Here is a 25,969-nt window from a genome sequence, read left to right on the forward strand (position 1 = left end):
CACCCTAGGAACCACTATTAATACTTTGGTATGCATTTATTAAAAAAAAAAAACCAAAAACCACCAGAATCAAATAGTATAATTTCTGTTAAACTTTTGTTTCCAACCACTTAAATGTATCATGAGCGTTTTTCCATCCTATAGTTATCTTTTGAAAACATGATTTGTTATGGCTTCAGAGTGCTATTGTGTTTCAAACGTGAGCATATGATTCTTACCCAAAATTCTGTGGTAAGGTCAACATTTCTCCCAACATTAAAATTTCTGCACCATTTACAGTTGAAGGATCATCTCTCATAAGTTGGTTAAAGAGATCTCCTGCAGAAAGAGAAAAACATCAAATTCTAACATTGACCTTGTAAGTAACTTTTATTTATGTGAAGAAATAGTTTTGAGAGATTAAAAAAATAATAATCTCACAGCAAAAATTATATTAAAAAAATCTAATTTCTAATCTTCATTACAACAATGCACACCAAAAAATTCTAAATGAACACTTTAGGGACAAAGGAAAATGTAGGTCATGAGATATAAAATATAGAAGCTCCAATAATTTTAAATAAAGGGAATGCTAACATACATTGATAGAGCATGTGAGGATAAACAAAATTTTAATAACATTATTACAAGGAATGTGTTGTTACTAAAACTAAAAGTCTCTGTTGCCATGGGATATCAATAGTATCTTGATTTATAGATTATGAGTGAGACTTACTGCTCAGATGGCCATATTTACATGTACAAAAACAAGCAAAGAACGATACAGCAAAGAGTCAGTGTAAGATTGGCAAGGCTAGGCTTATCCCCAAGGTAATACAACTCTTTCCTAGGTACAACAAGAAGAAAGCATGTGTCATACCAGGTAAGTCTTTCTCTTCACATGTTACTGGAATATTGGTGAATAACGTAGGTTTGGTCAACCGCATAACTGTCAATTAGAAAAGCAGGGAAAATAAGAAGAAAATATTAATAGTTTATGCCAGTGTCCCCAAGTTGAATGTATGAGATTAATCAATTTTATACTACGGTAAAATATAATCTAAATACGACCTAAACTTAGTATAATATTAAGTATTTCCCAAGATTACTATACAGCAATAATTTACTAAAAATGTTAATATGTAACAAGAAGAATTTTATATATGACAAAGAGAACAATTTTGCTTTTACTTACAATCTAAGGAATTATAAAAATCATATGCAAATGTAATATGTCTCATTATACAAAAAGTAGAAAATAAAAGAATTTGAAAACTTAAGGTATAGTAGGAGAACAGACTTTAAAAAGATCCTGAGTGACTTCATTGTAAACAATACCAACAAATTATTATTAACCAATATTGGTTTGACAGGGAAAAAGTTAGGATGCTTTCATATTGTTTGAATATGAAACAATACTTTTATGCAAAAAGGATTTTTGTAAACTTTATCCATGTGTTATAATCATGGATCACTGAAGTTCAGTAAGTAGCCCTTTCAGTTCAGTTCAGTCGCTCAGTCGTGTCCGACTCTTTGTGACCCCATGAATCACAGCACGCCAGGCCTCCCTGTCCATCACCAACTCCTGGAGTTCACTCAAACTCACATCCATCGAGTCAGTGATGCCATCCAGCCATCTCATCCTCTGTCGTCCCCTTCTCCTCCTGCCCCCAATCCCTTCCAGCATCAGAGTCTTTTCCAATGACTTAAAGTAGCCCTTTAAGTAATATTAATTCTCTGTAAACATTATGAAAGTACCAGTAAATGTGTAGGTTTATAGAATTCCAACCAAAACTAGTATTTGTTCGTGGAAAATGACAAAATGTATCTAAAGTTTATCTAGAAAAACAAATAAAAATAAGCTATAGAAATTCATAGGAAACAATGAGAAAAAACTGGACATAATAGACAGCAAAACATGTAAGTCCATAACCAACTAATATGCTTATTAATATAAGACCATACAGATATGTTAGAGAATTTTTTTATGTTTTTAAATACAAATTTATTTAATTGGAGGTTAATTACTTTACAATATTGTATTGATTTTGCCATACATCAACATGAATCTGCCACAGATTAATCCTCCTCCCTCCCCGTACCATCTCTCTGGGTCGTCTCAGTGCACCAGCCCCAAACATCCAGTATCATGCATCAAACCTGCACTGGCGATTTGTTTCATATATGATACTATACATGTTTCAATGCCATTCTCCCAAATCATCCCACCCTCTCCTTCTCCCACAGAGTGCAAAAGACTGTTCTATACATCTGTGTCTACTCAGCCATTAAAAAGAATACATTTGAATCAGTTCTAATGAGGTAAATGAAACTGGAGCCTATTATACAGAGTGTTACAGAATTTTAAGCAGCCAAACCAATCAACACTATAAGGTATTAGGAAACTGGCTCACTATCTGGGAAACATGAAATTTAGTTTACCTTTCAAATATCAAATACTGTATGTATCAAATAATAGACAAAAATTAAGTAATAGAGAACCAGAAAAAGTGAAAATTTATTATACCTAATCTAGCAAGGATAGGACATTCTAATTTAAAAAATCTTTTTCAATTATTTTCAAAGATTGACTTTTCACCACATCAAAATAAAGACAAAAATATAGAAGTAAAAATCTTATAAACTCTATCACAGAAAATGAATCCTAGAACTTTTATTAAAATGTTCATTCAAATCTAAAACCCAAAACTTTACTGACCTAGGAGCTTCCCTGGTGGCTCAGTGGTAAAAAATTCACCTGCCAATGCAGGAAACATCGGTTCAATCCCTGATCTGGGAAGATCCCATATTCCACGGAACTCAGCTTGTGTGCCACAACTGAGCCTGTGCTCTAGAGAACCGAAGCCGCAACTACCGAAGCCTCTGCACACCTCTCATAGCACCTTGTATTTATCATGGACTATGTTTATTCACTTATTAGTTTATAGTACTCCTATTCAAGCTCCTTGTAGTTTAAGCTCTTATGTATCATGTTCAGTTTTGTAGTCTTGCCACTTGACACAGGTTCTGGCAGAATTAGCACCTAATCCTAATCCTCAAGTGAGTGGTATTTTTGAAGATTTAACTTTCATGAACTGAGGCCACTAAACAATGTTATAGTGAATAGATGGCTGCTGAGATAGTCAAAAAAAGCTAACCTTAAAATTTCTAAAGTCACTTGTGTAGTTGATACTTACTGAACATTTACTAGTGCCAGACTTTGTGCTAAATACAAGTACTGACACATTTAATTCTCAAAACTATAAGGGTGAAATTATCATTATCCTCCTATAACAGATAAGGATGGTGCCTTGAGAAGGTAATTTATATATAAAAGATTATAAAGCAGACAGATGTCAGAACTAGACTCTAATGACTTCATTCTGTTCAAAAATAATTTTCCCTATTATTAATTATAAGCCCTGGGTCATAAACCTGGAATGTCAAGCTTTATTAGAAACATCTCATGGGAATTCAAAGTCCATCTCTCTCTCTCAGAACATTAACTAGTTGCACATCAGTGACATGGAAAAGAAGTGAATGGGGAAGTGTTTCAAACCTCTTTTCACTCTTCCTTTTAACTAGAAAAACAGGTTTTAAGAGGATACATTTGATTTACACTTGATTATGAAATTCAGATTTCACGTAAAATTTTGTAAAAAAAAAACTTTTAAAAGTTTTCAATAAATTAAAATATATAAAAAAAGGTAGTCTTGATGTTATTAATTAATGAGTGAGGCTAGTTCAACTTGCACATACATTTATCTTGGCCAGAATATTAAAAAAAAATTATTTCGAATCCTTAGAGTTCTTACCATATTTAGTTTTCCTTGTCTAGTTCCTGAAGGCATTCCATTTTGTGAACCTTTGAATAATCTGGGATATTTTGAGCAGATTAAATAAGTGAATCATTATGCAGGAACTCATCTGAGAAATTCATGTGATGCCCTTCACATCTGTTTTCTTGGAATGGATTAACATTTATAACACTGACAGAGAAAAATAAAATTATGGTATCATTGCCTCTTTCCTAGAGAGTAAATGCTTTGGGATTCTCCAGGCCAGAATACTGGAGTGGGTACCCACTCCCTTCTCCAAGGGATTTCCCAACCCAGGAATCAAGCCAGGGTCTCCTGCGTTTAGGATTCTTTACCAGCTGAGCTACCAGGGAAGCCCTAAATGTTCTGGCATTTCACTAAATGCCCTCCGATTCACCTTCCTGTACATGTTTTTTTTCCCCTCAATTTATTCACATTGATGACTTAACAGTGGAACCTACAAATATTGCTGATCCCTACTATTAGAGCCAGAATCATCAGTCCTAAGGTTTTAAACACTCTTAAGAAGGCTTCAAAGATGTGGCAGTGGACTCTCAATTCTTTAAGTATTGTCTAGGAAGATGAGACATGAATTGCTTCTTCCTTTAAGATCATGGCACTATTTGCAGTAAAATTCACTTTCCCAGTTCCGATTCACCTTTTCATTGTTTCTCAAAGGGGAAGAAAACAATTTATACAGAGTAAATTAGAGACATTTACATCTGCCACATATGAAGACAACGAAGCACTTTTTAATGTGATTCTTGAATTAAAGAGCTGCTCGTAAGAAGCTCATAAGAAAATATTCCTAAGAATATTTTCAGTTCTGTGTATCATCATTTTAAAATAATAAGAATGTACTATAAAAGAAACACTGTGGTCTATGTAAGTGACCATGTCTTATGATTACTTAACTTTTAACCCTTGATTAACAACCTAATGCTGTGCAAGACCTGAACAACAACAGAAAATTGTTTATGATAGCCTGCTTTTGAACTGTGGTGTTGGAGAAGACTCTTGAGAGTCCCTTGGACTGCAAGGAGATCCAACCAGTCCATCCTAAAGCAGATCAGTCCTGGGTGTTCATTGGAAGGACTAATGCTGAAGCTGAAACTCCAATACTTTGGCCACCTCATGTGAAGAGTTGACTCACTGGAAAAGACACTGATGCTGGGAGGATTGGGGGCAGGAGGAGAAGGGGACGACAGAGGATGACATGGCTAGATGGCATCACTGACTTGATGGACATGAGTTTGGGTAAACTCCGGGAGTTGGTGATGGACAGGGAGGCCTGGCGTGCTGCGATTCACGGGGTCACAAAGAGTCGGACACGACTGAGCGACTGAACGGAACTGAACTGAATAACACTGTTGCTGCTGTTAAGTATGTCACGTCTGGCCCTTTTGTGACTCCATGGACTGTAGCCCACCAGGCTCCTTTGTCCATGGGATTTCCCAGGCAAGAATACTGGAGTGCGTTGTCATTTCCTTCTTCAGGGGATCTTCCCGACCCAGGGATCAAACCCTGTTCTCCTGATTGCAGGCAGTTTCTCTCCCACTGAGCCACCTGCAAACCTCACTGGTAAAAATGAATAATTTCTGACTTTTCACCAGCAGTTTTGACTGCAAAGATGACTAATGAATGAAAGAGGAAGTAATTACTGAAGAAGTTATCTTGGAAACTCCCTCTATACCTGGTGATTTTTTTCATTTAAAGATTGTTGGAAGCATTCATGTACATGATGATTATTTTCTACAGAGCAGTCTCATTTGAGACAATAAAAAAGGGGCTAATAGTTGAAAACAAAAACGTGTTTGAACAGTGTGAAACCTAATTAGAAAAGATAACCTCTTCAGTTAAAAACTGGTAGACTTCTTAGGTTTTAAGGAACCTCAAGAGGCATGGGTTATGAGAAATCCTCCAAAGGGCACATTTACCTTGCCAGGCACTGTGCCACAAGGCAAGCATGTTTTTGCCTTCTTAATGAATACAGTCTTACTGATTTTTTTATGAATATAGTTTAAATATTAATAATAGTGTCTCTATGTTAGCTCTGAGGGCAGGGTCCATATTTGTCCCTCTCCACTTTACTCTGGCACCTATTTCATGGTAGGCATTCAAATTTGTTAAATATACTTTCTAATAAAACTTTTATTATATAATGACTTTGGAGATTTTTACAAAATGATGTGGAAACCCATTAACATTCTGCTATGGGAAACCCACAGTGAATCCAAGAACCACAGAACTAGTGATTAGCATTACCAATATCAGACTGAATTATCTGTGCTAAACAAAGAATAAATTGATCTCTTATCCATATTTGATACTTCACTTCAAAAAATGTTTATTGCCTTAAAAATATATTATGGTCTTAGACAAATTACACATTTTGTACTTCTGTTTCAAAACAACACATCAGCTATTGTCTATTACATATCTTTGGCCATAATAAGGAGAATATGGGCTGGTCTTTCAATTTCAATTACATTATGCGACATGAGTATCATTCCCAACAGAATTGGTTTTAGTTTTATTAAAAAAAAAAATCATTACACTTTAGGCGAGTTTAAAAAATCCTGTAAAATTAGATTCTGGGAATTTATCAAAATCCAAACTATTCACTGTAATTCACAGAAATATCTAATTGAACTAGTGGAAAAGCAGTAACAGAACAAAGAGTAGAACATTTTACCTTTAAATTCAGTTTAAATAATAATTCATCACAATTCAATTAAAGGAAAGCTGCTCAAAGTAGAACCCAGAAAGTTCCTGACTTAAATGGAAAGCCTAGGAATGCACCTGATATTTACTTTTGGGACACAAATTGTATACATAACCACACACTTAAAAATTTATTCATCTGTTTCATTCTTAGTTCATTCACAATATTCTTTTTTTGGACAATCACTGTAATTCATTACATACTAAAAATAACACCATATTTACGCACAAATAAATTAATTTTCCCAGTAAGAGCTAATCTTCCTTTAAGAAGATTCCCCACATATTCACAGTACATAATATCACAGAACACCCATATCTGGCCTAAATGTCTCTGAATTGTAGCATTACAAGATGGAAGTTCATTGTGCCTGATAATTCGATTGAGTTTTGCCCAAATGTCTTCCAGAGTCTGGCTGTTACAAATAGTGTGTTCTATTGTCCATCTTGCTCTATAAAATGAGTGCAAATTTAGTGACTTTAGATTATCTCGCAATTCTTTACACAAAGGAGAAATATTTTCAGTACAGTTACTGCTGGGAAGTGATGATACACTCCAAGACCTTTTCTTGTGCCGTTTTTCTCTTTCTGCCTGTTTCTCCAGACTTCCAGAATTAGTCTGTTCATTCAGCGTGTGTGACTGGATTAAGTGCTTCTTTCTTTTCAAATTAGGCTGAAACTCCAACAGATCTACTGTGCAATCATAACTCTGTGATTTAATACTATGTTCTGAAATGGCTAAGTACTGTCTCATCTCTTCAGCTGTCTCTTCAGAAATCCCAGGCGGTGATCTTTTAGGTTTGAGTGGAAGTCTGGACCCATCACGTGGAAACCAAGGACTAAATCTCAATAGCGGACGTGTAGGAAAGTCTTGAATTGCTTTCTCTGCAATTTTTGGCAGTTGTGTGGGATCACTCTCATATGGTCGATAATGTAGTATTACTTCTGTAGTCATTCTGCAGTAATCCTTCTATTCTTAATGAAGAGAAAATTTCTTAGCTGAGCTCCTCAGAGCTAGAATGTAATTTATAATTACAAGACTCTCTCTCTTTCCATATCAGAGGGAAACAGGACCTAAAGTGGAAGTATTACAAAGAATAAGATATGGTAGGGAGAGCCTATATACAGATAGGCAGGGAAAAAAAGAAAAAAACAAAACCAACTCTAATATGATATTTTATCAGAGTGCTACTGGTAAATGTGAATGCAGTCCACAAAACTGGAAGTCCTTTCTCTCAAGAAAATAAGGAATCTGGATAACAAATCCTTAACATCCTTTTAACCTAAAACTTCTAATAATCAACATATTTAACTGAACAGATGTAACAGATTTAGAAGTACTGCTATTAATATATTAATATATAATCAACACTATAGCAAAAACAAAAAGTAAATTAAGATTTTTAAAATACTAGAGCCATATGAAGATAATGAACAAAAATGCAATAATACTTAAAAATCTGAGATGTGAATTGAGGACAACGAAAATCACTGTAATTTTTAATCTACCTTGAAGAAAATGGATCCTCTCATACTTTAAAATTACATGAATTCTACCAAATAGAATACTTAAATGATTTTATTTCATTCTCAGAAGTAAACACTTGAAGTGGAAATGCAAATGAAAACATGAAAATGCTTTAACCTTCCATTTTAATCAGACTAGGAACTGGTTTCATGACAAAGTCTCATCTATATAACTGGGGCAATTAAGCAGTGTCAAAACCTTAGTAGCATGGCTCCTGAATTCCAATTGGGAGGATGAACAAAAAGGCTAGCACCTTACTTTTTTCCTCTTAGAACACAGAAGTCTTCACATTACACCAAATTAAGTCATCAAAAGTAAGTGCCAGTACACAACACACAGGTTCAATAACGCAGCCTTCTCTGGATCTGCAAGTTAAGACTTCCTAATTGGGCCCAAAGCTCATAATGCAGGCTCTTTTAAATCCTAGCTTCTGGAGTTAAAAACAAGAGGTTGGGGCTTCCCTGGTGGCTCAGTGGTAAAGAATCTGGCTGCTAATGCAGGAGACATGGGTTTGATTCCTGAGCTGGAGGTCCCATGTGTGGTGGAGCAACTATGCTCGCACGGCACAACTATTGAGCCTGTGCCCTGCAGCAAGAGAAACCACCACAGTGAGAAGCCCGTGCACTATAACTAGAGAGGAGCCCCGCTCCTCACAACTACAAAGTCCGAGCAGCAGTGAAGACCCAGCAAGCCGTGTGCGTGTGCTTAGTCACTCAGTTGTGTCCGACCCCTGCGACCCCATAACCGTAGCCTGCCAGGTTCCTCTGTCCACGGGATTCTCCAAGCAAGAATGCTGGAGTGGGTTGCCATTTCTTCCTCCAGGGGATCTTCCCCACCCAGGAACTGAACCCAGGTCTCTTGCATTGCAGGCAGACTCTTTACCGACTGAGCTATGAGGGAAGCCCTAGCACAGCCATAAATAAATAAAATTTTAAAAACAAACAAAAAAGAGGTTGAATCATTTCTTCCAAAAATCATCAGAGAACTACTTGATGATGCTTCTCCCGTTGCCACGATGACTGTGAGTGGAGGCTCCCTGTCATGATGTCACAACACTCATGTGACCAATGTTCTGAAAACTCAAAAGTAACCAATCTCATGATTCTTTTCCCTACTGTTAATGTTCACTGACTAAAAGATTTGACAACTCTTAAATTCAAAATGACTGTGATTCTTAACATCCATTTTTAACATGGTTCTAAATATATATAGCATATTCTTTTATTACTTAATAATGCTTTTAGTTTTTCTTCCTTCCATTTTTACATTTCAAGATATGGCATTGAGAATTCTTTTACTGTTGTCTGAATTTATTCACTGTTGTATTCCAGGGACACTGAAGTTGTGAGAACACCTTAATATTTTACATATATATGAAAGCAAACTGATATATTTGGCATTCAACAATTAGAACTTGTGAAAATTCTTAGATAATTAGGACAATGGAGAAAATGGGTCCAAAGAGCTTTAAGAAAGCTGAAACTGACACTGACTTTCAAATAACTTGTCCTTTTAGGTTGCCAAAATACTCCTTCCCAGGAACCTTCTGTTTTGGAAAATAAATAATACCTGGGAAAGACCATTGTAGCAGCCTGAAAAGACAGTGGCAGTTAGCCTCCACATCACTGGAATTTAACTGTATATAATATCCTTGAATGTGTATAAAATGACATCTAGTAGCTAATAGAACTTCTTCAAATTTCCATCAAAATACTAAGGAAATAAGAGCATCTGAAAATGCTCTTTCCTTCATTTGGAGGCAACATGGAGTCTTGGAAAGATGAAGGCCCTATGTTGAAATACCACCTCAATCACTTACTAGCTTTGTGATCTGGAAAAAGTTTAACTGAGAGTTAAGCAATATATATTCTACATATCTGATATAAGACTGAGATGAAAAACGTGACAATTTCTCTTCTTTCTTTCTTTCAGAAATAAGTCATTTTAGTCCAGGCCATTTGCTCAGGCTAAGCTCACAGGTCTTACTGCTATTAGTTAACATTTCAAATTCTTAGTTCCATAGTCAGAGACAGTTCTGATAACCCCAACTATTAGTACATGCTTTTTGTACAAATGAAACTGGTTAGCTTCCGGAATGTCTGATGCTTACAGTGTAAGTTAGGGGGGTAAGAATCCCTCGAAATGGATACCATAAGAAAGGTAAACTGCAGTTCAGCTGAATTCACCTGTCTACCGAGCATCTTCTCAGTTCAGTCCAAGAAGATACTGGTAACCACAGAGTAGAGCGCCAAAGAAATAAGTGCATATATGGTAGTAGAAAACAGATAAAATAAAGCTAAAGGCATTTTAAATAAAAGATCGCAGAGAACAATCTGAGATCTCAGGAATTTTAAGAGAAAGTATGCCCTGCTGGTTCTCCCTAAATAATAATCCAATCAAATAATCAAACTTACTCAAAACTGTATGCTGTATACAGAAAATGAAAATACGAATTTTCCCATACACAATACTCTGAAGTAAACTGCAGTGAGTTTTAACAAACCTAAATTATATGTTGTAGTACTACGCATTTCTAAATGCTTGGCACAATACTAGACTAATTTCACTAAAGCTGAAGCCTGGTAAACTTGTCACTGCCGAATGAAGAGACAAGAGACAGGAGGAAAAACCACTTTAGATACCCGCTATTAATCATCTCGGTTCACACAGGTCTCTCCCCGGGTAGGGTGGGAACTTCAGCATCTGCGGCTAAAATCTGTTTGGTGGCTTCAGCAACATATAACAGGGTAAGTAATTTACCAGGTATCTATTTCATTCTAAGATGAGTAGGAAATGGCAACCCACTCCAGTATTCTTGCCTGGAAAATCCCATGGATAAAGAGCCTGGCGGGCTATAGTCTATGGAGTTGCAAAGAGTCGGACATGACTGGCTGACTGAGCACTCATATTCCATCCCGTCGCAGGGAGGAGAGGGGGTCTCAAACCTAAAAAGTGAAGAATAGCTTCCTCTCGCTCCACGGCAAGAAACTGAACAGAAGGGCGAGCACTGACTGTTTAAGAAGGACGAGATCTACATCCCAGGGGTCAGGTCTACGTGCCAAAAGCTGCAAGAATTAGTGAGAAAAGGGGAAAAAACAGCGTAGAGGAAGCCGGGTTCGCAAAAATTTACCTTTCAGGGCCAGCAGGTGCTCCTGTTTGGGGGGATTCACCTCCATTTTGACCGGCACTTTGAACCCACTGCCTACGGAGGCTGAAGAGGCTCACTTAGCTCGGAAGAAAACAGAAAGCGCAAGTTCCGGAAGACCGCATCACATTCCCAATCGTTTCTTCTCTGCTGGTGGTGCCTTAAATTCTCTTCTTACCACGTCCTTTAGCGACTCAACGGCTTCTTTTTACCAAAGCCATCTCTTGCCTCTTAGAGACATACATAAAATACTTCTCTCTTTTCCAGCCACAATCACAAACCGCGACTTCAAGAAATCACTCCTCGGAGACAATACGCGGCCCTGCAAATACCTACATCTCCCAGTAACTGCTGTAGATGTGGCATGCTGGGATTTGTAGTTCAAAAGCCGCAAAGCCTGCAGGGAGATGAAGTCCCCTTTCATCCAGTGCGTTTTACAACTGGGGAGAAAAGGTCTTTACTGGAGCAAGAATTTCACTCCAAAACCTTACTTCTGTCTTAGCCCTTATCTTTTGCTTTAATTTTACTCCTCTCATCAAATTGATAGAAGTCTGACGGAGACTGAAAATCTCCAGACTCTTCAATAAAAATAACAAAGCTCCCATTCGCAAGCCTCTGCGGGCGTGAAAACGTGCGAAGAAGCCGCCTCGGCGGCGCCTGGCGTCGTAGTGCGCCTGTGCGCCAGCGGCAAGCGCCGAGGCTTCTGGGTAGGTGGCTTTACCCCGCCCCTCATGTGAAGGCCTTCTCGGCTGCTTCAGTGGCGAGGCTCCTTCTGGGATGGCTGCTCTGGTTGTAAACAAGCCTGGAGCGGGACTAGACAGTGGTCGTCAGGGCAGCCGGGGGACGGCCGTGGTGAAGGTGAGGGACCTTGCGTGCTCTGTTCTCCGCCATCGGCCTCCCTTCGGTTCATCCCGGAGATCTGGCTTTTTTTTGGGCGGGTTGCGCGGACTCGGGTCCCTCTCCGCTTTACAAGCCTATGCTTCCCCTCCGGACCTTTATCCCTGCAGGCTTGAGGTTACCGGGTCTCCTGGTCATTCTAGTCCTTTGTAGTCGCCAACAGGGACTTTTGTGGAAAGGAGCCTATGGGCCTGTGAGAGTGACCTGGGCTGATCTTTCCTCAGGCCTTCTGTTTTTAGCTAAGCCCAACAGACATTAATAAGCTTATTTTTATGAAATTGATCCATTATTATTGACAGATACTATCTTAGATATTTTACCTCGTTAATATCTATTTATGAAGTAATTGTTGATTCTAGTTTTACAAGTGAGGAAACTCAGGTTTCGGTTAACACTGTAGCTGAGCCAGAATTGACTGCTCTAAAGTATTCTTTTCGTTAAAGCACTACTTTTTAATCAGACCTCTGTTATTGGTTGACCTGCCCTCTCCTCTTTTGGTAGTACGGGTGTTCAACAGCCCCGGTAATGCTCGGGAATATCAATTACCCTATGTTTGAAGTTTGAAATTCTGCCATGTTTAAATGCTCTAAAATGGGTTTACCAAAAATTCAGTTGAAATAACCGTAGAATCCACTTTTCCGTATATAGATAGATCTGGAAGGGAGAACTGATCTTAATAACCTTTAGAATCCCCTGTAATCTCAGATAGTGGTAATTCATATTCCTGGCTACATATTACTGAGGACTTAAAAAAAAACACACACACACAAACGATTTGTTATCAGTATATTTTTTTGCATTCCCAGAATACTTTTAATGTGCAACTAGGGTTCAAAACCATTGAAGGAGATATCTGAAGTTCTTTTAAGATCTTGAGTAATAGGCACCTGTGGTTTTTCATCTAACGTTGGTTTCATATGACAACGAATGATAGATTTCTGCCTTCAACTATATTATCAATCGGTATTGGTGGTTGTTGATTCGTCTTTTAAATATTAATAAAGTTATTTTGAAGATACATAGCATATCTGAGATGTGAAGGTGCCCTCATTATTTGGCTTGTATGATTGAGATTTTATTTATTGAATTGTGCTTTTTCTAAGTAGAGAATACCTGAAGATTATTTTGTGAAATAACCTGAATTAAGAAGTAATAGGAATGTATATTACTACTGTCTCTGCTTTTGTTATCTTGTTTGTCTTAAAATCTGAAAAATATACCAAAACCTGATGTAACTCCAGTTTATTAAAGCACAGAGATTGGTAAATTAGAGGCTCATTTTGTTAATTTTCATTTTTATCTGTAAAACGTGACTGAGATGTGCAGTAGGATAGTCCTTTTTGGCAAGAGCCTCATGCTGTAATTTGTAAGATAAATTACCAATCAAATTTTAAAAAATCCTCATGGCCATTGTTACAGATGGAAGTAAGAAGTGTTCATTGGAAGGTAAAAGTTGAAGTATATAATGCTAATGTTTGTATATATAAAATGACTTCCTGCTTTATGAACGAGTTGCTAGAGTTTTCTTGTTAGGAAAAACAGACAGAAATTGGATATGAAATTATTTATCTTCACAAAAGAATAGTGAACTGCCTTCAGTTCAGTTCAGTTCAGTTGCTCAGTTGTGTCTGACTCTTTGTGACCCCATGAATTGCAGCACGCCAGGGCTCCCTGTCTATCACCAACTCCCGGAGTTTACCCAAACTCACGTCCATCAAGTCAGTGACGCCATCCAACCAGCTCATCCTCTGTCATCCCCTTCTGTCCTGTCCTGCCCCCAATCCCTCCCAGCATCTGGGTCTTTTCCAATCAGTCAACTCTTTGTATGAGTGGCCAAAGTATTGGAGTTTCCGCTTTAGCATTAGTCCTTCCAATGAACACCCAGGACTGATCTCCTTTAGGATGGACTGGTTGGATCTCCTTACAGTCCAAGGGACTCGCAAGAGTCTTCTCCAACACCAAAGCATCAATTCTTCAGCGCTCAGCTTTCTTCATAGTCCCACTCTCATATCCATACATGACCACTGGAAAAACCATAGCCTGGACTAGACGGACCTTTGTTGGCAAAGTAATGTCTCTGCTTTTTAATATGCTATCTAGGTTAGTCATAACTTTCCTTCCAAGGAGTAAGTGTCTTTTAATTTCATGGCTGCAATCACCATCTGCAGTGATTTTGGAGCCCAAGAAAATAAAGTCTGACACTGTTTCCACTGTTTCCCCATCTATTTGCCATGAAGTGATGGGACCAGATGCCATGATCTTCATTTTCTGAATGTTGAGCTTTAAGCCAACATTTTCACTTTCAGTTTCATCAAGAGGCTTTTTAGTTCCTCTTCACTTTCTGCCATAAGGGTGGTGTCATCTGCATATCTGAGGTTATTGATATTTCTCCCGGCAATCTTGATTCTTGTGTTTCTTCCAGCCCAGCGTTTCTCATGATGTACTCTGCATATAAGTTAAATATCAGGGTGACAATATACAGTCTTGATGTGCTCCTTTTCCTATTTGGAACCAGTCTGTTCTTCCATGTCCAGTTCTAACTGTTGCTTCCTGACCTTAATCCTTTGAAAATATGGCCTCCTTTATTAAAATTTAATTTACATGAGATAAGTTTGAAGCCCTCTTTGGCATATTGTGAAGTTTATAACACTAAAAGCTTTTTTCCTATCTAGGACTTAATTTCTTATGCTGTTAGCCACACTTCCTATTCATAAATACTGAAGAAAAAAATTTCTTACTCTATTATTTACTGAGATGATGCAAAATAGTCTAGTAACTGTGGTTTACTAGAATTTTACTAAAATTCAGTGGAATTTTACTAGTGCTTTTTGAAAAAAACCTATGGTAGTAACATGAATAATGATGCTGGTAAAGATACAAGATCTGAATGAAAAAAGTAAAATTTTAATTTGGTTCTTTGGAGTTTTGTGATATATAATGGTAATATATTATGATGTCTCTATATGAGGACATTTATTTAAAATGTTGCACTTACTTTGTAATATCTAATTTCTATTGTGAATATCTTTTCTGTAATTTGATATTGAAGATTTTTTCTTTTGTTCTTTTTTTTAAGTGAAGATATTTAAGTGATACTTTTTTACTGACTTTTTAAAAAAATTCAGGATAATATGAAGTGTGTATATTGTATATATATGTGTGTACATATATATATGATTTATGTGTAGTTATTCTCCAGCTGTTTCCATTCTTCAAAGAGAAATAGTTACAATGTAATGTTACATTGTAACATTACAATGTACTGTATCATGCCAGAAAGATAGTAGGCTTGTAAAGCAATATATATATAAATATATATAAAGGAGAGTGAAAAAGTTGGCTTAGAGCTCAACATTCAGAAAGTGAAGATCATGGCATCTGGTCCCATCACTTCATGGCAAATAGATGGGGAAACAGTGGAAACAGTGTCAGACTTTATTATTTGGGGCTCCAAAATCACTGCAGATGGTGATTGCAGCCATGAAATTAAAAGACACTTACTCCTTGGAAGGAAAGTTATGACTAACCTAGATAGCATATTAAAAAGCAGAGACATTACTTTGTCAACAAAGGTCCGTCTAGTCCAGGCTATGGTTTTTCCAGTGGTCATGTATGGATGTGAGAGTTGGACTCTGAAGAAAGCTGAGTGCCGAAGAATTGATGCTTTTGAACTGTGGTGTTGGAGAAGACTCTTGCGAGTCCCTTGGACTGCAAGGAGATACAACCAGTCCATTCTAAAGGAGACCAGTCCTGGGTGTTCTTTGGAAGGAATGATGCTAAAGCTGAAACTCCAATATTTTGGCCACCTCATGCAAAGAGTTGACTCATTGGAAAAGACCCAGATGCTGGGAGGGATTGGGGGCAGGAGGAGAAGGGGATGACAGAGGATGAGATGGCTGGATGGCATCATCGACTCGATGGACGTGAGTTTGAGTGTACTCCGGGAGTTGGTGATGGACAGGGAGGCCTGATGTGCTGCAGTTCATGGGGTCGCAAGAAGTCGGACATGACTAAGCTACTGAACTACGAATATTCTCTTTAGCTCCCCAAAGATATATACTTGCAAAACAGTGTATATAAAAATATATGCTTCCTTTATATCTTCTCCATTATGCAAAAGTTAAATATTCTATATGTTATTTTTCACTTTGCTGTATTCATATGGAATCATTCTGTGTATACATAAAAAGTTTCCTGACTCTTCCTCCTTAGGCTGCTTGTGTGCGTCGGTGCTCAGTCATGTCCGACCCTTTGTGACCCTGTGGACTGGAGCCCGTCAGGCTCCTCCTCCATGGGATTCTCCAGGCAAGAATACTGGAGTGGGTTGCTGTTTCCTCCTCCAGGGGATCTTTCCAACCCAGGAATCAAACCTGCGTCTCCTGCATTGCAGGTGGATTCTTTACTGCTGAGCCATCTGAGAATCCCCCCACTAGACTGCATAGTTTTGCAGTATATGAATGTTGCTTAATTTATTTTCTGTGTATATTTACTTTGTTTCCAATATTTTGCTAGTGGAAAAGATGCTTGAAGGAATAATATATAGGTATTCTTATACATATGTGATACACTTGTAGGATAAATTCCTGAAAGTAGATTTACTAAGCTATTTACACTGTTGATAGGTTTTGTCAAATTGCCTTCCGTAGGGGCTATATCAGTCAATAAACAGTTCACAGCAACCGGCAGTTTATTTACTCTCCCACACTTTCATCAGTAGAAAGTGTTATCAGCTTTTTAAAATATAATCTGGAAAAAGTATATTGATATAGCTTCAACTAATTGCAAAATGCTTTGAGTGAGATTGGACATCTTTTCATATAATTAAAGATCTGTTTTCATTGCCTTTTCTGTGAACTGTGTGTTACATTTAAGCTTCTTTTGGACCATACTGGGATGCAAGCCAGTCATGAATTATCAGTTTATTTACAGTGAAAAACATTAACATTTCATGTGCTGACTCCAGCTTGACTGTAGAGTTACTATTAAAGTTTTACCGGATTAAGTCTGATTTTCACTCTGGGTTTTTGTTTTTTTTTTAACCTTGTAGTATGTATTTGTTGGTTAAAATTTTTATTTTTGTTGGACTTTATTAACCTAAGCACATAGGTGCTTGGTATTTGAAATACCTTGTTCCTGAGGGCTTTGGTCTAACAGGGTAAGACAGGCTGGAAAGCCAATTAAAGTATTAAATAGTGTTTTGGGTATTGAGATCAACACTTATCCATGGTACTTGGGAACCCTAAGGATAGTGTGTTCACTTAGGAATTTGTTAGTTTGTTAATGTAAAAATAGAATCCCTAGGAAAATGTCTCTTTAGCTATTTTTTCAGTGTTAACGTAAGGAAAGAGGCAAAAACAGTTTGGTATGTGCCGTGAACTGCAAGTTATTTGATATAGTTTGAGAATAGAATTTGAAAGAGAAGAGAAGCAATAGAGCAGGAGCCATGCTGCGGCAGGTCACAGATGGTGGTTCTGGAATTTGGGGTCCAATCAAACAGTTCAGTGTGGGTATGTTTAAAAAAATTATTGTGGAAAACTGCAAATATATAAGAAATAACCTTCATTGATATAGTTTGTTGACTAATTATAAAACAAACTCATGGGCTGAAGAATTAGAATATGCCAATTCTTGTCACCCTTCCTTTTTTTTAATTGAAATATACCTTTTTTTTTTACTTGAAGTATAGTTGATTTGTCATCTTTCCTACGACTGACTCCGTCTACTTTCACAAGTCAGGTACCTGCAATTGGAACTAGATAAACAACAAACTTTCTAACCTGGGGCATTATTATTAATTGAGAACTTGGAGTTGAAATTTAAGTCTAACTGCATTCTTACCTTTACGTTGTATGAAGCAAATATATGTTAGAAGATACTTGAAAATTACTTATAGTCTTGTCTTAACTTCTTTATCATTTACCAGGTAAGTTGTCATCCTAGCACATTTATCAAATTATTTTGTCCAAATTAATGTTGGGTTTTCTGAGGGTTAGTTGATTGCAGAGAAATTGTTTAAGAACCCAACTTCAGTAGAGTTATATACTGTTAGGTATTCACATGTAACGAATCATGTCATAATTTTCAAAACTTAAGATGTTAACTTACAACATTGTTTTGGTCCCTGACACTTATCCTTCCAAGGAGATTTCACTGTGATGTAATTTTCATGAGATCTATCAGATGAAGTAATAAAAGATGATTTAAGATTTTACACGTAGACAGTTGTTTTTCATGGAGGAAAAGTAACAAGATTGATTCATTAAATATGATCAGACTTTTTTTTTAGCCTAAAATATTTATGCTTTAAAGTCATTTGAAGAGCACATATGTTCTTTCCAATTATTAGGTGCTGGAATGTGGAGTTTGTGAAGATGTCTTTTCTTTGCAAGGAGACAAAGTTCCTCGCCTTCTGCTTTGTGGCCATACAGTCTGTCATGACTGTCTCACTCGGCTGCCTCTTCATGGAAGAGCAATCCGTTGCCCTTTTGATCGGCAAGTAACAGACCTAGGTAGGAAAAAAAAAAAAAAATATATATATATATAATTGTTCATGTAATACAAATGTCATAGTAGACAATTTCTTTCTGCTTGATCTAAAATATTATAAAAGTCTGAGCGTTCCCTGGCAGTCCAGTGGTTAGGACTCTGTGCTTCTACTGTAGGGCAAATGGGGTCTTTTCCTATCGGGAAACATGCCAAGGTGTGGCCAAAAAAATAAAAAGAAACACAAAATTCCAAGGAGGGTTCAGTTCTTTTAAAACCAGTAGTCCTGAAGCTATAAACTAGCCCCACTCTTAGGGACTAACTTTATTTCATCTTCTAGGACTTTTATATTCAGTACTTATAGATCAATAGTTTTAAGACACCTGAGAAAGATATGCTAGCCTTTTCCACTTTCCTGTAAAACAGGGTTTACCTTAGACATGAATAGGCCATTAAGGAAAATACAGATAAGTACTTGGAGTTTCAACATGTTATTTATTGATATCAGAGACAGAAGTATTTTTAGCATTTGATAACTACTAAGTACTTCTTGTTCCTCCATTAAAATGTGTTTAAAGGTCTGGTGTTTTTTTTTTTCAGTTTTTTGCATACTTTTAAAACTTTGCTTTATAGTTTTCAAAATGAGTTATTACTGTAGGATACCAGATTTGGAAATGACATTTATTAACATTTGAACAGTTATCTTACAACTATAAATTTTATGTTTATTCTTTTTAATGGTGGAATTTTCTCCAAAATTAATAGTTTAAGGTTGTCATTTATTTTTAGTTCAGTAGTACTGTTTAAGACTGTTCAGACTATATATCATGTGGAACACATTTGAAATAATTAAACCACCAGGAAAACAAGCAAGAGTACCCAGATTTTTAGAAAGCTTTAAAAATGCTAAGAAACATTGTTGTAAAATATTTTCTTATAAGGGTAGGATAGAATGGGTTTTTTAAGATTTTGGTAGACTTTGATTTAGCTAAATAGTATGCTCATTTGCCAGAAAACTAGTATAAGACAGTGTTAGCATTATTATGGATAGCATTAACTTATCAATAGTCAAGAAATAATAAGGTTCAGGGGGGAAATGTCTTTATTTTTACAGTGTTTTTATTGTGCTTTTATTCTGTAATTTATATATATCATACCATCTTCTTTATATAAAACTGTATAGAAGTAGTAATACTTTGCAAATGTAAGATAGACCCTTTCTTTCTTTTGAAGGGCACTGTATCTTCCCTACATAAATACCACAGTGTGGGTTATTACTACCCTCACTGTGATAAACTAGGAATTCGTGACAGGTAATGGTTAGTGATATCCTAGTTGAAATCAATCAAACCAATAATTTTGCCTTGAATATAGGTTGTGATTTCTATGTTCTTGTTCAGTGACTAAGTCATGTCCAGTTCTTTGTGACCCCATGGACTGTAGCACACCAGGCTTCCCTGTCCTTCACTATCTCCTGGAGTTTGCTCAAACTAATGCCCATTGAGTTTGTGATGCCATCCAACCATCTCATCCTCATCATCATCTTTTCTCATCCTTTTCCACCTCTGCTCAATCTTTCCCAGCATCAGGGTCTTTTCCGGTGAGTTGGTTATTCACTTCAGCAGGACAAACTATTGGGGCTTTGGTTTCAGCATCAATCCTTCCAATGAATAGTCAGGGTTGATTTCCTTTAGGATTGACTGGTTTAATCTCCTTGCTGTCCAAGGGACTCTCAAGAGTCTTCTCCAGCACCACGATTTGAAAGCATTAGTTATTCAGCGCTCAGCCTTCTTTATGGTCCAGCTCTCACATCTGTACATGACTGCTGGAAAAACCATAGATCTGACTATATGAACCTTTGTCAGCAAAGTGATGTCTCTGCTTTTTGATACACTGTCTAGGTTCATCATCGCTTTTCTTCCAAGGAGCCACTGTCTTTTAATTTCATGGCTGCAGTCACTGTCTGCAGTGATTTTGGAGCCTGAGAAAATAAAATATGTCACTGTTTCCACTTTTTTCTCCATCTGTATGCCATGAAGTGATGGGACCGGATGCCATGATCTTAGTTTTTTGAATGTAGAGTTTAAGCCAGCGTTTTCTCTCTCCGCTTTCACCGTCAAGAGGCTCTTTAGTTCCTTCTCGTTTTCTGCCATTAGAATGTTGTCATCCACATATCTGAGGTTGTTAATATTTCTCCCGGCAATCTTGATCCCAGCTTGTGATTCATCTAGCCTGGCATTTTGAATGATGTATAGTAATTACTATACCTTGTAGCTTAGAATTTTACTCTGATTCGAGCCTATGGAATATGTGTTAATGACCCTTGATATAGTTTGATGTCATTATTTTTAAATTTCTGTTTAAAATCTATTATAGAAATTATATATATATATAAATTGCAGAAAATGTGGAAAATCTATTAAAAAGTATAAGAAAATCATTTGTATTTCCTGCTTATAAAATCAAGTTACTGTTTTTTTCTTTCTTTCCATGTGACTTATTATGGGATATTGAATAGAGTTCTCTGTGCTATACAGTAGGACCTTGTCATTTATCCATTCTATATATCATAGTTTACATCTACTAATCCCAAACTCCCAACCCATCCCTCCCTTCTACCACCCCAGTCCCCATGAACTGCTGTTAATATGAAAGAATCAAAATTAGAATTCTTCTTCAGTATCAGTAGTTGTTTATCATAGTTATTAGTACCGGTCAGCATCATTTATGGTTCTTCTCTTCTTTCCTCATGGTAAAATTACACCTTCCTGCTCTCTTCTGATTAGGTAGGCAGAGCTGTGTGATTTTCGTTTAACTAGTGAAATTATGAGTAGAAGTGAGGTGTTAACTTCCAGGTAGAAGCTGTTAAGGATGGATTTATGATAGTTTGTAGTAAATTGTTTTCCCTGCTGTAGTGAGGTGATACAGGTGGTTGGAGCCTCAGTGGCCTGTGTCCTTGGTAATGGACAGAAGGGAACAGAATCTCTCTTGTCTTCACCAACCCCTGAGATGTTATATGAGCAAAAAGCAAATCTTTGTTGTTTTAAGTCATTGAGATATTGATTTATTTTGATAGTCACAGAAAAATTAAGTGATATCTTAGGCACTAGATAGATACTGTTTAAATACTACTGGGAGTTTATGTGTTTGTGTTTAATATATAATTAAAGTATTTGGATACTGTCAAGATAATACTTTTAAATAAAGGACTTAGTGTACTTCTTAATTTTTTATAAACAAAGTGGATAGAACTCAGTTTGATGTAGAATATGTGTGAAAAATTAAATCAGTTGAGAAAGCCTTGCTAGGATGGCAAGACAGGGGGGAAATGCTGGGTAGGGGCTGCATAAAGATACTTGGGAAAGGAGGTCACAGAAATCAGAGAGGAGGGTAAAGATATTTAGCCTAGTTAAAAATATTTTTTTGAAGAACCATAACTCGAAATGGCTTTTTTCCTTACCTTTTCTTCAGCTTTTCTTCTTCCTTCCTTTTTTTCTTCCTTCCTTTCCTCCCTTAGAAAAGAGGGGCCAAGAAGGATGGAAGCCTTGTAACCACTGACTTCATCATTCTTTTGTTTTTTCAATGAGTATGTATTAGGTGGCAGCTTTGTGTCAGATGGTATTTGTTGTATGGAAGCTCAGCATAACAGATATTCCTTCTAATTTCCAGAGGATCTATCTTTTATTTATAGTCTTAGGAAGAGTTTGTGTTTATGTGTGCTCATGTGTGTGGCCACGTATGGATGCACATATGTTTGTTCACCTGGCCTTTTATGGTCAGTTCTGGGGAAAAGAGGCATTGGTCCTCATTCAGATGTGCCCTAAAGTCTTATCTACCTAAAAGGGAGTATCGTCAGACTTTAGTGTGAAACTCTGTGTATGTGTGTGGGAAGGAGTTTATATATTTATTGATTGCCCTTAGGGTTCTAGGTTAGATGAGATATGGGGAAATGTCTTTAGCTGCTGTAGTTCCAGTTTAGAGATGGATTTATTTTAGGTTAAGTGTATCTTTCATACTGTGATTTTCAAACATGCATCATATTTTATGACCATATTTGTGGTCATAAAATCAGTTTAATTGTCTGTGAATAATATTTTTTAAAAAGAAATAGGATAAAACCAATCAGTTTGTTGCACACTGCGAGGGTGAATTTTGGTTTGTAAATCTTCTGTTTCAGTGGTGTGTGTGTGTGTGTGTGTGTGTGTTATACTGGGTTGCAATGTAAAATATATTTCTTACTGTAGGTTGCTGTTAAAAATATTTAAAGCAAAAAAAATATTTAAAGCACTTTTTTTGGATATATAGTAAAAGTCAGTGAGGAAATAGGATTTATAAATTATAAATTATATTGAAATTAAATTATAGAAAAAGAATAAGAAAAGAAAAAAATGTTTCTACTTAGAATGCTAAGGAGTTCTGTGTTTTAAAGAGAATATTAATATTGCTGTTATATCATTAACAGGAAATGGAGGAATTTTGAATTTTCAAAATTTAAACATTATTAATGATTGAACTGTGAGACATTGAAATTACTATCAGGATATGGGGTAAAATAAATAATATTCCATTTTGTTATATTTAGTTTATATGTTTATATTCTAGGAGATTCAGGTGTCTGGGGATTGAAAAAAAATTTTGCTTTATTGGAGCTTTTGGAAAGACTACAGAATGGACATACTGGTCAGTATGGAGCTGCAGAAGAAGCCATTGGGATATCTGGAGAGGTATCGATTGAACTGTTGAAATATTTGTTATGACCATGAATTTTTTAAAAATTTAAAATATTTGCCATTATATGCACAATATTACCTTCATTTGCCCTATAAAGTAGGATTCCAGAGACACAACTTTTCATTAAATTATAGTTCTGAAGGCAACAGAATCCCCAACTGAAGAAAAGCAAAACTGAAGCTTGAATTCTCTGAAAATATATGCAAGCTGTGTTTTTTGTATGAACTTGTTTCCTTATCATCATTAGTTCTACATAAGGGTAAAGTGGAAGAGTAAGATTATGGATGAATATGAAGGATATGTAGCCTACTTTTAAGCAGAGGATGCAAAAGTGAATCATTCAACAGTTAAAGCACAGAGAAAGAAAGAGGAACTCCATGAAAGGGACCTTTTAGCGTAGAGACAAAATGCCTTACAGGTAGCCATAGCTCCTGAGGGAATTACTATTAAATATCTTCATGAAAAGTTAAATTGTATGTAGATGTACTCTCTTTATCCAGACAGGTTAGTGTCCAATAATTATTAGAAGGCCATTAACACAAGTTAAAATACACATTTTTAGCATAAAATTTGTCTACATAACTCATAGACTGTTTTGAATATAGGAATAGTTGTTCAGTAAATAGTTAATAATTTTAATGAACACCTTGAAAACCACATGTTTAGTATCAAGGAAAATGTCAGATTGACTTTTTACTTCTCTTTTATTAGACCATGATTTCCTATATGAAGTGAATCAATGAAAGTAATCTCAAACTGAAGCACTGTTTTCTAAAAATTTTGCAGTTCCTTCCCATGATTTATCTTTTACCTTCATTTTGAAAGACATTGAGGATTATCTAACGTTGATCTTACAAATTTGTCAGCTCTAGAAAGCAGAAGACATGACTTTTTAATTTTATACATAGGCATTTTTCATAGTTGCAAGCAAAGTTGTTTAACTTTGGGTTCATTTTTTATTTACTGTGATACTGAATGATACCATTGATATATTTTCTAATTTTTATTTCTACAGAAATTTATACCAAATCTTTCCCTTTCCAGTTATGGCCTTTTACTATTTAGAAAAAGTTTTTGAAGCATTCTTAATTATCTGACATGTAAAATTGACAACTCAGAATGCTTTTTAACTAATTCATAAAAATAATTAACATTTATAAGGTTACATGTAACATTTTTATTTTATTTATTTTATTTTATTTTTTTCTTAAATTTAATGATTTTCAACCAGGATAGTGCAGTGGACTCAACTATGGAGTTTTAGAAAAAATACACAGCCTGGACTTCATCTACACCTATTGAGCAATGAGTATTTCTCAGGTTGGAGTCCAAGCATCTTTTTAAAAGCTTCACTTGGTTATCTAAGTGATAAAATTTGTGCTTCTCTTTTTCTATACATTATGCTGACAAGTATATTTAAAGCAGGGGGGATGTATTTACTATCAGTTCTTTCAGTCTTAAAAAACACAGACTTCTATCCTCTATTGTTCGTTTCTTGCGTATAAAGTGAGGGGATTTTGCAGTAGATACTTTTGCTCTGACAGTGAATCTAAAATAATGGTTGTATTTTTGGCCTCAAATTCATAGCATACATTGATGATCAGTTTTGGAAATAGCTTTCACTTACCTATAGAAGTGAGTAGTGAATGACTTTTGTATTTAATGATCGGTTTATTTTTATATATATTAAAGATTATGGGCTTTTATATTTCAAAATTTGGCATGTTATAATGATTGGGGTTTAGTTTAAAAATTTTTTTTAAGATCAAAGTATAGTTACTTTATAATATTGTTAGTTTCAAGCATATATCAACATGGTTTGGTTATACACAAACACACACACACATATTCTTTTTCAGATTCTTTTCCATTATAAATTGTCATAAGATACTGAGTATAGTTCCCTGTGTTGTACAGTAGGTCCTTGTTGTTTACCTATTTTATATATAGTAATGTGTAATTTATTTCTCCTCCCTCTCCCTTGGTATCTCCTTTGGTAACCGTAAGTTTGTTTTCTGGGTCTCAGTCAGTTTCTGTTTAATAAAGGGGTTTAGTTTTAATACATTACTTTTTTGTTTATCAGAGCATCATTCGTTGTGATGAAGATGAAGCTCATGTTGCATCTGTATATTGCACTGTATGTGCAACTCACTTGTGCTCAGAGTGTTCCCAAGTTACTCATTCTACGAAGACACTAGCAAAGCACAGGAGAGTGCCTCTAGCTGATAAACCGCATGAGAAGACTATGTGCTCTCAGCATCAAGTGCATGCCATTGAGTTTGTTTGCTTGGAAGATGGCTGTCAAACTAGCCCACTCATGTGTTGTGTCTGCAAAGAATATGGAAAACACCAAGGTCACAAGGTATGAATATAATTAAAGTTGATAACTTTATCTGCTTTACTAGTCTACTGTTTATTTTCACTGACTTGGTTCTTTATACTAAAGTAGAAACTGAAGAAGAGCTAAATGATAAATGAGTTGAGCTTGGTAGCATGAAAGGAAAAGAGAGGTTTATAATGACTTATCAAAAATTTCAGAGTCCTCATGCTTCATTCTTTATTGAAAGTGGCTTTCCAGAAAGGAAATAAAAAGTCCTTTTCTTTCTGTGCATGTTTTTGTAAAGCACTGGATTGTGTTGATAATATATCTGTTGATGAGCTAAT

General features: G+C 36.1%; 3 protein-coding genes across 4 annotated transcripts in view; 1 reads left to right on the top strand and 2 right to left on the bottom strand.

Annotated features, from left to right (window-relative positions):
* Positions 1-11,524, bottom strand: part of LOC128071311 (trafficking protein particle complex subunit 13) — a 33,983-nt gene extending 22,459 nt beyond the window's left edge. For both annotated transcript variants that reach the window (XM_052664195.1, XM_052664194.1), the window contains exons 1-3: positions 11,180-11,524; positions 860-928; positions 219-318 (exon numbers count right to left, since the gene is read on the bottom strand). In XM_052664195.1, the coding sequence (XP_052520155.1) occupies positions 219-318; positions 860-928; positions 11,180-11,225 (215 nt within the window). In that variant the 5' untranslated portion in view covers positions 11,226-11,524. The remainder of the gene's footprint in view (positions 1-218; positions 319-859; positions 929-11,179) is intronic.
* Positions 6,718-7,476, bottom strand: LOC128071312 (shieldin complex subunit 3-like). The gene has a single exon (XM_052664196.1). The coding sequence runs from the start codon at positions 7,474-7,476 to the stop codon at positions 6,718-6,720; it is 759 nt and encodes a 252-aa protein (XP_052520156.1).
* Positions 11,525-11,948: 424 nt separating the features above from the next.
* Positions 11,949-25,969, top strand: part of LOC128071315 (E3 ubiquitin-protein ligase TRIM23) — a 32,056-nt gene continuing 18,035 nt past the window's right edge. The window contains exons 1-4 of the mRNA XM_052664199.1: positions 11,949-12,052; positions 18,438-18,600; positions 23,177-23,298; positions 25,389-25,667. Coding sequence (XP_052520159.1) covers positions 11,972-12,052; positions 18,438-18,600; positions 23,177-23,298; positions 25,389-25,667 — 645 coding nt within the window. The 5' untranslated portion in view covers positions 11,949-11,971. The remainder of the gene's footprint in view (positions 12,053-18,437; positions 18,601-23,176; positions 23,299-25,388; positions 25,668-25,969) is intronic.

The sequence above is a fragment of the Budorcas taxicolor genome, unplaced genomic scaffold (genome assembly GCF_023091745.1).
Source record: "Budorcas taxicolor isolate Tak-1 unplaced genomic scaffold, Takin1.1 scaffold340, whole genome shotgun sequence".
NCBI classification, from domain to species: Eukaryota; Metazoa; Chordata; class Mammalia; order Artiodactyla; family Bovidae; genus Budorcas; species Budorcas taxicolor.